This window comes from Haliotis rufescens, unplaced genomic scaffold (assembly GCF_023055435.1).
Source record: "Haliotis rufescens isolate VD_foot unplaced genomic scaffold, xgHalRufe1.0.p SCAF_18, whole genome shotgun sequence".
NCBI classification, from domain to species: Eukaryota; Metazoa; Mollusca; class Gastropoda; order Lepetellida; family Haliotidae; genus Haliotis; species Haliotis rufescens.
This window is the reverse complement of record NW_025963868.1, coordinates 318003-332661: the sequence shown is the minus strand read 5'-3', so window position 1 is coordinate 332661 and position 14659 is coordinate 318003. Positions and strand designations below refer to the sequence as shown.

The 14659-nt window shown below is 43.5% G+C and overlaps 1 protein-coding gene across 3 annotated transcripts in view; it reads right to left on the bottom strand.

Moving 5' to 3' along the window:
• Window positions 1-2206: 2206 nt before the first annotated feature.
• Window positions 2207-14659, bottom strand: part of LOC124148370 — a 59166-nt gene continuing 46713 nt past the window's right edge. For all 3 annotated transcript variants that reach the window (XM_046519431.2, XM_048398081.1, XM_048398082.1), the window contains 7 exons: window positions 14044-14252; window positions 13279-13433; window positions 12085-12168; window positions 10618-10747; window positions 9943-10038; window positions 9557-9624; window positions 2207-9116 (listed from right to left, as the gene is read on the bottom strand). In XM_046519431.2, the coding sequence (XP_046375387.2) occupies window positions 9011-9116; window positions 9557-9624; window positions 9943-10038; window positions 10618-10747; window positions 12085-12168; window positions 13279-13433; window positions 14044-14252 (848 nt within the window). In that variant the 3' untranslated portion in view covers window positions 2207-9010. The remainder of the gene's footprint in view (window positions 9117-9556; window positions 9625-9942; window positions 10039-10617; window positions 10748-12084; window positions 12169-13278; window positions 13434-14043; window positions 14253-14659) is intronic.

Below are 14659 nucleotides of genomic sequence, written 5' to 3'. Positions count from 1 at the left end.
GAAGCTGTAGCTTTAGCTGAAAAAAATATCTAATCTTGATATAAAATTCCAGGTCCCCCCACGAATAAGAAATGGTCGGTTCCTTACGTCTTGAAATTGTACTTTAGGCTAAACAAAAAAAATAGTCTTGGTTCTCAGGCACGGCCCACATCATAGTCCGCTGCACGGTTTCGGTTTCATTTTCAAAAAACTAAATATCTTCAAATATTCTGCATATCGAACACACAACCCTCGCAGTGAAATGCTTTAAAAAATTAGTTCTTAAAAAAGGACTTAACATTTTTTTATTACATACAAGCTTGAACCATAAAAAAAACCAACCCTGCCCGCACTATATTTTCAAAAGCAATTGTCTGAGAACCAACTCTTTTCTTTTCTAAGCCTTATGGGGAATTTCTTATCTGCTGTTTCCTGAAGCAGAGACTAAGAGGAGACTGGCAGGATTGGTTGGTCAGGCTTGTGATCTTGGTTGATGCATGTCAACGTTTCCCAAATGTGTAGATCGATGTTCATGTCAGTCACTGGATTGTCTGGTCTAAACTCGATTATTTACAGACTGCCGTCATATAGCTTTCATCCTTTGTACCTTCTGCTCTCCGGGCTGATGCTCTATCCTCCTGGTGGTTCTACCCAGGCCTACATGGGAACTTTTACGCCCATTTCTGGTGTCCCCTGCTTTGAGATTGATGGAATATTGCTGAAAGCTTTGCAAAAGTACACTCATTCAATCCAGACCTCATACTTACTGGGCGCGGTCGGGTAGCCTCGTTGTTAAAGTGTTTCGCTCCCTTGCCGAAGACCCTGGTTCAATTCCCGACATGGGAACACTGTGTGAAGCCCATTTCTGGTGTCTCACGCCGTGATATTGCTGGAATATTGCTAAAAGCGGCGTAAAATCATACTCACTCACTCACACTTACTGACCAACATGAGTGTGTGAGTGAGTATGGTTTTACGCCGGTTTTAGCAATATCACGGCGTGAGACACCAGAAATGGGCTTCATACATTGTACCCATGTCGGGGGAATCGAACCCTGGTCTTTGGCGTGACGGACGAACGCTTTAACCACTAGGCAACCCGACCTCCCCCAGCCGACATGACAAACTGTAGCGTAAAACAAACTCTCAAAAAACCAAACAAATTCATCCGAGTCAGATGGATTTTAATCGCTGCTTTGAACAAATACCACTTATATCAAGTCATGTCGGCTTAATGCAAGAGGAAAGCCCAAGTGACATCAGATGTTTACCACTTTGTTGAAACCCATGAGCACGGTCATGTGCTGATAAACCTAAAAACATAATCCGGGCAAACCGCAATTCAAACCCATGATCTTAGGTTGCTGACATGCCCAAAGGAACCAAACTCTGCGCTGAAAATTCGGTGCATTAGACAACTGGACCCTTCTCAACAAGTGCATACCCAGGGTTGAGAAAATTTGTGTCCAGTTTTCAATAGAGTCCCTTCCTCAGTTCATAAACAAAGCCTCTGGTCCTCTGAGCTTGGTCTAATATTCTTGACATTGTTAGTTTTAGCACTGCTGTCAACGTTGTTGGTTTGTTGTTTAACGCCGCACTCAGCAATATTCCAGGTATATGACGGCGGTCTGTAAATAATTGAGTCTGGACCAGAGAATCCAGTGATTAATATCATGAGCATCGATCCACGCAATTGGGATCGATGACATGCATCAACCAAGTCGGCGAGCCTGATCACCAGATCTCGTTAGTTGCCTTTTACAACAAGCATGGGTTGCTGAAGACCTATTCTACCCCGGAATCTTCACGGGTCGCTGTCAACGTAATGTTGGAGGAATGAGTGATGCTGGTAATAGTAATTCACCACTGATGAAACCCACAAGCGTCACTACCGATTCACTGGTGAAACCCACAAGCACGGATTCATCGATGCAGGCTTCAAATTCAGTTATTGGTATGTTGTACAATGCCGCAATCAGCAATATTCCAGCTATATGACAGCGGTCTGTAAATAATGAAGTCTGGACAAGACAATCCTGTAATTGACATCATGAGCATCGATCCACGCAATTCGGATACAATGACATGCATTAACCAAGTCAGCGAGCCTGACCACACGATCCTGTTAGTCGCCACTTATGACAAGCATAGCCACCTTTTACGGCAAGCATGGGTTGCTGAAGACCTGTTCTACCCCGGATCTTCACTTCAAATCAATGAAACAATGTTGTCTGAGATAGGTTTATTCATATGTACATCAACTTGAGATAAAAACGAGCGAATTGAGTCCAACTATTTACAATAAATTAGTCTGTACATTGTTTTTCAAACAAGTAAAAAATGTATGAAAAAGCATGGAAGTTGCAAACATGAAATAAATGCACAATCACAACGAAAAACTGTTAAATAATGGTGTGATATCGTATGCATACAGCGTGATACGTACAGTTATACCATAGGGTGAAACCTTACATGTACCACTGGATATAATCATGTATATATAGGGGCTTGAACAAATGCCATCCCACTGTGGTTTCTCTAAAACTAGGATCATGATTATGACTTAAAACAAAATTATCAACCTACATAATACTGAAAAAAAAGGCAAATTGATGCATTTTGTGTCAAGTCTTGCAGAAACGTAAGAGCATTGATATATTTTGAGACAGAATAAGCTTGAGCAAATCTAACTGGGATATGAACATTTTAATTCATCGTTAATTAAATATCATGCTGCCAAATATACTTTGTTCTAAAATGCATACATTTGTTTTTGTAGGGTGGTATGTTGTATTTAGGGGTGAAACGATACGTTACGTATCGCGATGCACAAATCGCATGGAAACGTCTTGACAATATATATTTCAGAGGAGGTTCAAAAGGAAAGCTAGCTGCAGACACATGTTCGAAGCAGGTATTTTTAGTTGTGAACTTAAAACGCTAATTACAATACAATGCGATATCTGACTGACAAAAACGCCAGGGGTCATTGAACGAGGAGCAAGTAATTTATTTCAGCAAGTGTATCATCCTGTATCGATACAAAAAAAACCAATGTATCTGATGTATTGTTTCACCCTTAATTGTACTTTGTTACTCAGGAACATCATCAGTATGGACAGTTATAAAAGCCAAACTGTGTGGAATAACAAGGTTTTTCTATTGTGATCCTCTTGTCACCCAGAATTCATAGATTCCATGGCAGATAATGTACAATGATAAACGCTATTTAAACGAAATCCTGTTTCTTAAAATTACCCTTTTAATTTTTGTAACCTGTAACCATGGTTACTCCCACTGTTCGGCTACATGAGTGACAACACGAGCATCTCTAAGACTTGATACGATGTAAGTTTGTGCATATGGTCATGAGATTCATAATAAAATATATACGGATTCATTTGGATAATTCATGAAAAACAATGTGTACTATCTACACTTTTAATGAACAAATGCCACGGACTTCCTTGGGTGAGGCGTCCCTGATCGGTGCTTGTTCATATTTACATATATACACGCGCTCAACAACCATAGACATAAAATAATATGCAACTTGCACAAGATATAAATAATGACTGTGATGGACTTCCGTGGTCTAATAACAGCTCCCGTGAGGAATAATCCGATATATCAAGTGGAACAATACGTCATACATCGTGTGTATATCAAAGCAGGGAATATAGGCTTATTGCATGGCAAGTACAGATTGCTTGGCGGAGTGGTCTCCCCTTCCTATTTTTCAAAATGGAGTTTAGTACAGATTGCTTGGCGGAGTGGTCTCCCCTTCCTGTTTTTCAAAATGGAGTTTGTCCTACATTTGAAGCAATCCATCAGCAAATGTTGACAGAAGGAACCACTCCACAGATTCCACTGTGGGATATACATATTGTTACACAACACAGTTATACTGGGAAAAACAACGTATCACTATATCAGTAATCACTAGGTTACACACCACCTTATAACAACGTTATAACATTCCCTGTCAATCCCACTGGCCAGAAACTCAAAGTACAACTGTATAAGGCACGTTTCTGCATAAAATGTGGAGGCAAAGTTGGGGGACAAACTGAGAATATAAAACAATGGTTCCTTTATTTCATTAACACACACAGCAATCTCCTCATTCTGATTTACAAAATGAAATGAGTATGCACAACTTCATCATCCATCGCTTACTACAGACAGTAAAAAACATTTTAATTGAACTTGATCGTTTACCAACAGTATGATTAATGGGATTGTGTTGTATCAAGCAGAATATGTGCCAAGTTGATGTCATAACAAAAATATGAAAACTCTAGTCTAATGTGACCTGTACATCAAAGGGCTTGTCGGGACTTTCAACACCTACCGTATTCGACGTAATAAGCGCCCCGCTCTAATAAGCGCCCACGGCGATATATGTTAATATACTGGCTAGTGAACAATCCTATATTAATTGGCACCCCTTCCGATTGATAAAAGTACACAAGGCTTATTATTCGTGCATAATACGTTTGTTATATGCAACCTTAATTATGGGCAATTACATTCTGGAAAAATATATCTGTCGTTTACAAAGATTTCAGCATAAACCCCCAAATTTACGCTCTTTGAACTCTGTTGTTTTTCACCAAAATAATATCCTAAAAAGAGACCCCCATTTCTAATTTTGAGAGCGCCCTGGGTGCTTATTATTTCGAATATGGTATTCCCAAATACCACTGTTGATCACACTCTATATTTGATCACATACCTTTCCAAAATAAATCATTTTTAGTTTTGTTAAAGTTCATATTATCAAAGCATAGTAAGAAATTTTACAAACAGCTTAATTCAGTTACAATCAATTCAAGCAACTTGTGTTTTGAAAATTGATATTGTTTGCTACATTATAGCGAACCAGCATCTGGACCAGTGAAGGCACTTCTCCTTATAACAATGAACTACAGAGCTGTAGGTGAGCTACAGTACACTGGACATCACAGGACACCAGTCTCACACGACAGGCTCACCTTACTGGTAGTCTGAGATTCACTTCCATTTATTTACAACAAATCACTTAGTGAGGCTTTTACTGTTGTAACAAAACGGTGATACAGTATTGTGTCGCGATACGAGGCCCACGATACAATACATCGATTTACAACCCCTGTATCGCGACACGAGGCCCTGGATACAATACATCAATTTACGACCCCTGTATCGCGATACGAGGCCCTGGATACAATACATCGATTTACGACCCCTGGACCAAGTCTGGACCAGACAAACCAGTGGATTGATGCTCATGATGTCAATCACTGGATTGTCTGCACTGATACTCACAAGTTCTGGGAAACTGATATGCATTATTTCTTCTCGATGAATCAACACAATTCCTGCACACAATGGGGGGGGGCACTATTGCAGGAAAGAGGTGTGCCTGCTTCTAGTTCTGACAACACGTACACAGTTACAGTCATAAACACACATATATGAACACATCCGATATTGTAACCGTGGTATATAAATGTCATAGCACATCAACACTATACACAGCTATATACAACACTGTATTTCATCTCATACAGTGTAGCAACTGTCAACTGGGCATTATGCTGTATATCATAATACTTCAATGGCACAGAGTAAAACTGTTCCTCAGGATCAAATCTCCCTGCACAACAAATAAAACCAAACCTTCGTCACATGAATCTTTGACAATGATAAGTTTTTTTTTAATAATCTATTAAACTGAATTGAGTGAGTGAGTTGGGTTTAACGCCGCTTTTAACAGTATTCCAGTTATATTGCGGTGTGTCAGCTTAATGTGGGAGGAAAGCCCAAAGTGATGCAGGTCTCAGACGTTAACCACTTCGGTGAAACCCACGAGCTGACAAACCTAGAAACATTATCGGGGCGAACCGGGATTCGAACCCACAATCATAGGTTTCTGGCGTGCCCAAGGGACGCAACTCTGCACAGCGAATCGCGGCGCCTTAGATGACTGGGCCACCCGTGCCCCCCTATTAAACTGAAACCAAACAACCACGAGTATCATTAGCCATCACATATGTGAACCAGTTGTTCTACTTGCAAACACATTACCAAGGCTTCCTGCATTTAAGCCCTGGGCCTAATTACGGAACATAACACATTCTCATTTAAAATATTTATCCAAAATTAAGTCCAGGGCAAAATAAAGGGCACCCTTCACTTAATATTTTTTAATAACTGTTAAGTTGTTTTAAATGAGAAAATATACATGGATTTTACATCTGAACAGGAAGCAACTTCATCGAATGAAGAACACTCCAAAATTAATATCCGATTTTAAGCCTATTTCCATATTTAACAGATATGAAGATCAAAAATGAAACTATGGGCTCCAGACTTGAAGGTGATATTATGGTATATAATTACCACGATTCCTCCATGAATAATGAGCAAAATTTGATAGTAAGAGCTGGGCGTTAGATAAAGACCAAACAGTTAATGTTTCTTTAGCATTGTGTTTTTGTTTGATTGTTTGTTTGGTTGTTGTTTAACGCCGCACTCAGCAATATTCGAGCAATATGACAGTGGCCTGCATATTATCAAGTCTAAACCTGACAATCCAGTGATTGACATCATGAGCATCGATCTACGCAAGTGGGATACAATGACATGATCGACCAAGTCAGTGAGCCTGACCACCTGGGTGCGGTTGTACAAAACAACTTTAGCACTACCACTGTTGTAACTCTATGTTAAGGTACCAGTATGGGAGATATGATCACCTTAGGCCAGACGTTTTATATTTTTCGGATATGGACCCGCCGACTCTAATTTTTGAGAAAATGTAAAAATAAAGTACTCAGATTTCCATTTTTTTCCCCTGCCGATAGCCGCGTAGTCAGTTATTTTATTAGTTATCATCACCTTTTAGTAAAAAACATATTAATTTACCATTGTAAACCCTTAAAGAGATACATAATTGATCTTTGTTGATCTCGAAGCCGAACATGAATAGCCTCCCTTGACAATTGTCCATGTTGCGAGTGGTAGAATTTTTGTTGATACAAGGAGCTTTATCGTCACAAATGACGGTCTTTTGAGCACAGAATATGTTCATAAAGTATCCCAGAGGCATTCTGCATTAAAAAAAGATTTTATCTGGCTTTTTTTTCCCCCCTCCTCCAACCCTGGACTTTAGGCTGAAAAATCTGTAATCCTAAAAATATAAAAAGCCTGACCTTAGCGATAAGATTGCTTTGTACAACGACACCCTGATCCCGGTCGTCACCCTGTACAAGAGTGACTGTATGCAGCTGCTAATGAATTCTCCCATTACAGGTGAATAGCATAAACACTACCAAACATCACTGGGCATCGATGTGAGCCAGGTCTAACGTAAACTAAGTTGACAAGGACCCCGGTCCCGTTGTATGAATCAACCTTAGCGCTACGACTGTCGTAAGTCTATGTTAAGGTATGGGAGTTACGATCACCTTAGTACTAAGATCGCTTTGTACAACGGCACCCTGGTGGTGTCCACCTGTACACCGCGACACCCTCTTGGCTTGAGAATAAGATACTGACGCCATTGGTAATAGCTGCCTTGGTGAATGTAGCCATGGCTGCCAGTCTCTACAACACAATCCTGGGCACTGTTCCACAAAGCAATCTTAGCGCTATAACAGTCGTAAGTCTATGTTAAAGTATAGGAGTTACGATCAACTTAGCGCTAAGATCGTTTTGAGGAACAGGGCCCTGGCTGACAAGTACTGGATGCATGACCTTCACACATACCAGGTGCTTGTTCTGACAGAAACATGCATCCAGTCTCAACTTTGGCTTGGCTTGTCACAACTTTAAACATATTTACTCGGAATACAAACACCCATTGTCATGCTGTGAATCTGTTTTAGACTTCAGGACAAGTGCCTGTCAGTTGAACTTTGAATCCTTTTGTTCCCGTATCTGTTGGGTACTGTTCCCTCTTCTACACAATACAAGATCCATTTCTAACACCAGACTGGCCATGGAACAATTTTCTGGGGGACACAGAGTCAAGCAGCCAGGCTGTACACAAATCTCTCCACAGTGAAATAGTTGCCCCACATCTATCATCAGCCTGACCCTGGAACAGACTTCTGGAGGACACAGAGTCAAGCAGCCAGGCTGGACACAAATCTCTCCCCAGTGAAACAAGTGCCCCTCATCTATCATCAGCCTGACCCTGGAACAGACTTCTGGAGGACACAGAGTCAAGCAGCAAGGCTGGACACAAATCTCTCCACAGTGAAACAGGTGCCCCACATCTATCACCAGCCTGACCCTGGAACAGACTTCTGGAGGACACAGAGTCAAGCAGCAAGGCTGTACACAAATCTCTCCACAGTGAAACAGGTGCCCCACATCTATCACCAGCCTGGAACAGACTTCTTGGGGACACAGAGTCAAGCAGCAAGGCTGGACACAAATCTCTCCATAGTGAAACAGGTGCCCCCTGTAAATCCAACATCGTCCTTGTGTTTGGCCACCAGGAAGCACCTGTTATTGGCAAGCTGTAAGTCCTGCTCCTGTGTCCCGGTTGTGAGGTACGTGGACCTGACAATCACTAGCTGCCAACACACGAGTCCAACATTCAACACTTGCATATTTTATACACCACAAACTTTTCAACAGTCTCATACTCGATGCAAAAAACACCTGTTACTTCAGTCTGAGCATGGACCATCACCACCAACTCCACCATTGCTATGGAATCAAGAAACCATCCCCATGGCAACCATCCCCATGGAAACATCTTAAAGAGTCTTCCAGTGTGACCTTGACCAACGAATTCTCCTTGAAACTGTGCCCCTTTCAACTCATGACATACACAATCTCACTTCATCATTGCAGTAGCAGACACGACTCCTCTTTTTTGCTTCTCCTCATTTCTGACGGAACATTTTCATACAAGAATGCAATCTCGAATAACACACAAGACCAGTTTTGCTTCAAGGCTGACTAGTAGGATTCCACATTGTGTTTCTTCTCCATGATAGAATGGCCAATGGTGCTGCAGTGACGCCCGTGGTTAGTTGAGATACTTGCGACACTTCTTGGAGCCACAAGAACACGGAATCTTCACCTCCTCGATGGGGAACTTGTAGTCATACGTCAGCTCCTCTCCCTTGCTGATTCTGTGGGCAAACACCAGCTTACGTTTAAAGGGCAAGTAAAGTCAACAAAGCAGATTTTAATACTTTAGGGCATACAAATAACATACTTGACCAAAATTAAATTTGAAAAAGGGAAATAGCATAAAACAGACGCCAAAAACGACAGACGAAACAACCTTTCAAAGGAAAAAAATCGGCTAAGGAGGGGAATCCCATTACTGGGGTAAAAATGGGTACTCGACAGCCTTTGTGGCCACTCAATACTGAATCTGGGCATCTCAAATATGCAAGATACACAGCGCTGTCAACTGACTTCTGGTTGGTTGGTTTGTTGTTTTATGCCGCACTCAGCAATATTACAGCTATATGACGGCGGTCTGTAAATAATCGAGTCTGGACCAGACAATCCAGTGATCGGTATCAGTCAAAGCATCGATTATCTGATTTTGGAGGATACTTACGGCCTCATGGCAAAGATGACAATATGCTTCTTGCCGTCCACGTTGATGACCCTGGAGTAGCAGTTGGGCTGAAACAGGCCGAGAACGTACAAATATAAGTTGAAGATTCCAGTGAGTTTGCTCGAGACAAATGACATTAGGATGATCCTGACCTCAACTTTGGACACGGTTCTTGAGTCGTTTAACGCCAAATTCAGCAATATTCCAGTACAATGAAAGCTTCCTTTAAATAATCGTGTCAGGATGAGACAAATCTGAGGTTCGCATTCCAGCAGCGTCTTGCGCCACTGGGTATGAGGATTCCATTGAACCAAGCTGCCGAATCTGCCCAATCATTGCCCACAGAAACAAGGATTGTTAGGAAACAACCAGACCAGTCTACTCACCTCGCAGGAATGGTTGATAAACCTGGCCGCACTGCCATGCATGGTGGCGTCTACCACCTCGAAGTCATCGATACGGAACATATAGCACCCGATACCCTGAAACAAAGGGTCAAGGTCAAGGTCAGTGTCAAGGTCAGCATCCGTCGCACTTTGAGCTTTCTGTTTCTGTCATCTGCTCATTACATTCAGGATTTACTGACTATTTACAAGTTTTTATTCAAACTGGGGATTAAAATCGCGTGAATGATTACTGCACATATCTAGCAGTCGAGTACGAGTGCATGCGCACATGTACAAGTCAGGACTAATGCCCGTCATATAGTGCTAGCCCACTGAGATACAATGTCGCAGTTTTAACATGAATACCTTCTAACAGAATACTGATTCCGTGCCTTCTCCTTGTTTTATACCCTTGTTGCCGAGCAACAAGCAGGATACCAACACATACCATACTTAACGTCTTTTCTTATGATGTGGCCAGATCCACCCCATCAACCTCTGGGTGGACATTTACAAGTTTGAAATTATTCAATATTTGTGTCCTCTTACTGATCTAAAAATATTCATGTTGTAACTTTGACAGGCTTGAAAACACTCTTCAAAGCAATGTTAATGGCCAATCGTCAATATGTAAATAATATATGGAGTTGATAACATTTTCCAGCGTCCTCTCACCTTGCTCTCGTAGTATTTCTCTCGCTTGTCGGTGAGGGAAGAACGGATTACCTCCCCTGCATACTCGATCACCATCTCCCCACTGTCAATGTTGCGCTTGCAGAACAGCCCTCGGCCATGAATGTGAGACCTAGATAAGACATGATAAGGTCATCACCATGACAACAAAACAACTGGTATGGGCATACATAACAGATCATGAAGCTGACCCGCCCAATTGCTTAAAGAAATAAAAGGTGAGGTGAGGTGAGGTGAAATTGGGTTTAACGTCGCGTCCAAGATTATTGCACTTATATAGCGACGTGCATGTGTGTGTGTGTGTGTGTGTGTGTGTGTGTGTGTGTGTGTGTGTGTGTGTGTGTGTGTGTGTTTGTGTGGCTGCTTGTTCTAGTCCGTACTGATGCTGATTTACAGTGCTAGCCCACTGAGATACCATGCCGCAGTTTAACATGAATACCCCACTCAGACACAGTATACTGACACACCTCTCTGATGAAATCACCTCACACAAACCACAGGTGTACATGGCCCATCTCACCTGTAGACCCCCACGGCCTCCTAAACCGTCACTGACACACCTCTCTGATGAAATCACCTCACACAAACCACAGGTGTACATGGCCCATCTCACCTGTAGACTCCCACGGCCTCCTAAACCGTCACTGACACACCTCTCTGATGAATCACGTGACACAAACCACAGGTGTACATGGCCCATCTCACCTGTAGACCCCCACGGCCTCCTAAACCGTCACTGACACACCTCTCTGATGAAATCACCTCACACAAACCACAGGTGTACATGGCCCATCTCACCTGTAGACTCCCACGGCCTCCTAAACCGTCACTGACACACCTCTCTGATGAAATCACCTGACACAAACCACAGGTGTACATGGCCCATCTCACCTGTAGACTCCCACGGCCTCCTAAACCGTCACTGACACACCTCTCTGATGAAATCACCTGACACAAACCACAGGTGTACATGGCCCATCTCACCTGTAGACTCCCACGGCCTCCTAAACCGTCACTGACACACCTCTCTGATGAAATCACCTGACACAAACCACAGGTGTACATGGCCCATCTCACCTGTAGACTCCCACGGCCTCCTAAACCGTCACTGACACACCTCTCTGATGAAATCACCTCACACAAACCACAGGTGTACATGGCCCATCTCACCTGTAGACCCCCACGGCCTCCTAAACCGTCACTGACACACCTCTCTGATGAAATCACCTGACACAAACCACAGGTGTACATGGCCCATCTCACCTGTAGACCCCCACGGCCTCCTAAACCGTCACTGACACACCTCTCTGATGAAATCACCTCACACAAACCACAGGTGTACATGGCCCATCTCACCTGTAGACCCCCACGGCCTCCTAAACCGTCACTGACACACCTCTCTGATGAAATCACCTCACACAAACCACAGGTGTACATCGCCCATCTCACCTGTAGACTCCCACAGCCTCCTTGGCGTGCTCCTGCAGCTTGCGGAACCTCATCGCCATCGGCAGGTCCATGCTGGTGGCTCGTCTGGAAACAACAACATGGCGGTTAGGATGCAGGTCTGTTAATATTGATCACTATGTTTGTTCCTTAATGCCATCCTCTACAATATTCCAACTATCTGAAAGTCGCCTGTATGTAACTAACTCTGGACCACACAAACCAGTGAGTGATGTTACGTGAAACGCCTTCACGATACCATGATGACACACAATCAACCAAGTCACTCAACCTAGAAACTGTCCCATCCCCAAACTTCTCAAATGATCAAGCCTGTCAAGTTTGTAAACAATCAAGGGAGGTAACTCCAATCACTTCCTGACAAAATCTGGCCACCCAAACCAAGTTACTAGCATTTCAATCATTGGCTGCCACTGAAAATTACTACAAACAAATTTACAACAGTCTGCTGCCACAAAACAACACTGAATCGGTGAAGTCATAATATCGCTTCTTTATCAGGACTAGCTTAAGTTGTCAGGGACCTATTCTGACCCGGAATCCCCACTGGAGTCACAATGTGTACACCATGGTATACCGTCACTTCCTCATCAGCAAAGTCAGAAAAACTATCACCCATGGCAATAGACCTTGTTTGTTGTTTAACGCCGCACTCAGCAATATTCCAGCTATATGATGGCGGTCTGTAAATAATCAAGCCTGGACCAGATAATCCAGTGAATGACATCATGAGCATCGATCCACGCAATTTGGATACAATGACATGCATCAACCAAGACAGCGAGCCTGACCACCCAATCTCATCAGTCGCTTCTTACGACAAGCATGGATTGCTGACGACCTATTCTAACCCAGACCTTCACGGGTCCCATAGCAAGGAATATTACAGTCATGTGACTGAGGAATAATGGTAACTTTAGTGGTTACAAATTATTTATAAACCAGGGTTAGAAATTGGCACTAGTCCGATAGTCCTTGCCAAACTGCCCAATGGTAAAGGTATCATAATGACTAGTAGAAAATTGCCATTTTAAGGGTTTTGCTATATGTTATCATTATAAGGACTAGTGGACGAAAACTGTTAGTTTCTAACGCTGTAAACAGGTCTTGCCTTACAGCATGTGAGCGATGACTCGCAGACAGTGTTATACTTGTTGTGTTGTAGTGAACACCTACCTGGCCGACTTGTGGATCATCTCAACGTTCTGCTGCCCTGCGTCCGACATGGGCTTGCTGCGATAGCGGGACATGAGGAAACTGAACATGTCGTACGGCTTGCGGGACATGAACGGCTCGCCCCGTACACAGCCACTGGGGTTCTCCGCAGGTTCCTGGGGAGAAACAGTGATGGGTTAGTTTGACAGCACCACCAGCAACAATCCTGTCACTGTACAAGACGTCAGTTTGTCCTACTGATCCCTTCATCCCATCACTACTGACAGCCCCAGGACATGGCCATAATTTATCAACTTTCAAGATCAAGAACTCATTGGTAAAAAATTCTTTAGGGTCAATTAATAGAATTAAGGCTATGTTCAAACTCTAGATCAGTGGATGCTGCCACAACTTGGGAACGTAACTCTGTGATGTGAACCCTGGTCCCCCTGCCTCTGTCTCCCCATCCCGCCCCTGTCCTCCCACCCCACCCAAGACTCCCTACACTAACCCTGCCATCACCCTCGTCTTCCCATGTCGTCCCACCCTGGTCTCCCCTACCTGCCCAGCCCCAGTCTCTCCACCCTGCCCTGCCTTGGTCACCCCACCTCGCCCTTTCTTCCCATCCCGTCCCGCCCCGGTCTCTCCACCCTGCCCAGCCCCGCCTTGGTTTCCCCACCCCGCCCTGCCCTAGTCTCCCCATCCCTCTCTGGTTTCCCCACCCTGCCCAGCCCAAGTCTCCTTACCCTGCCCCGCCCCCGTGTTTCCACCCCGCCCTAGCCTCACCTCCTCCTGCTGCTCGACCTCGTGCTGGAAGAAGTGGAAGCTGTACTTGTGGCAGTGCTGTGCCCCGAACAGCTGTTCCACCAGGTACACAACGGTGCTGTTGTTGACGCCAAACATGCTGGCGCTGTTCATGCCGGCGTACGACAAGGCCTTCAGCCTGGCAGCGGCCCGAGCATCCTGAACTCGCTCCGTCACCTGCCGCCACGCATCTGAGGAATAAACAAGCTACGCTGTACAATCTGTTATTTTACTTCACGGTTATCAGATACATTAATATTAATCATAGTTAGGCTGAAAAAAAAAAAATCTTGGTTCTCAGGTACCGCCGCATCATCACAAAGTCCCCAGAACATTTCGTTCTCATTTCCATTTTTGAAACAAAAAAAGTCTTTAAATATTCCGCATCTTGAACACATGACTAAAACAGTGAAATGCTACAATACTTAAAAACAACGCAACCCAATATAGCGCGCAGTTACTTCCCTTTTCATGCGCATCTCATGCGTTATTGTCATCACGGCAATAGGAGTTTGTGTGCTTGTTTAGCTGTTTGCAAATTTGGTCAATGAAAACATGAAATTTGCAATAAAACATCACTAGACATGATTTACAAATT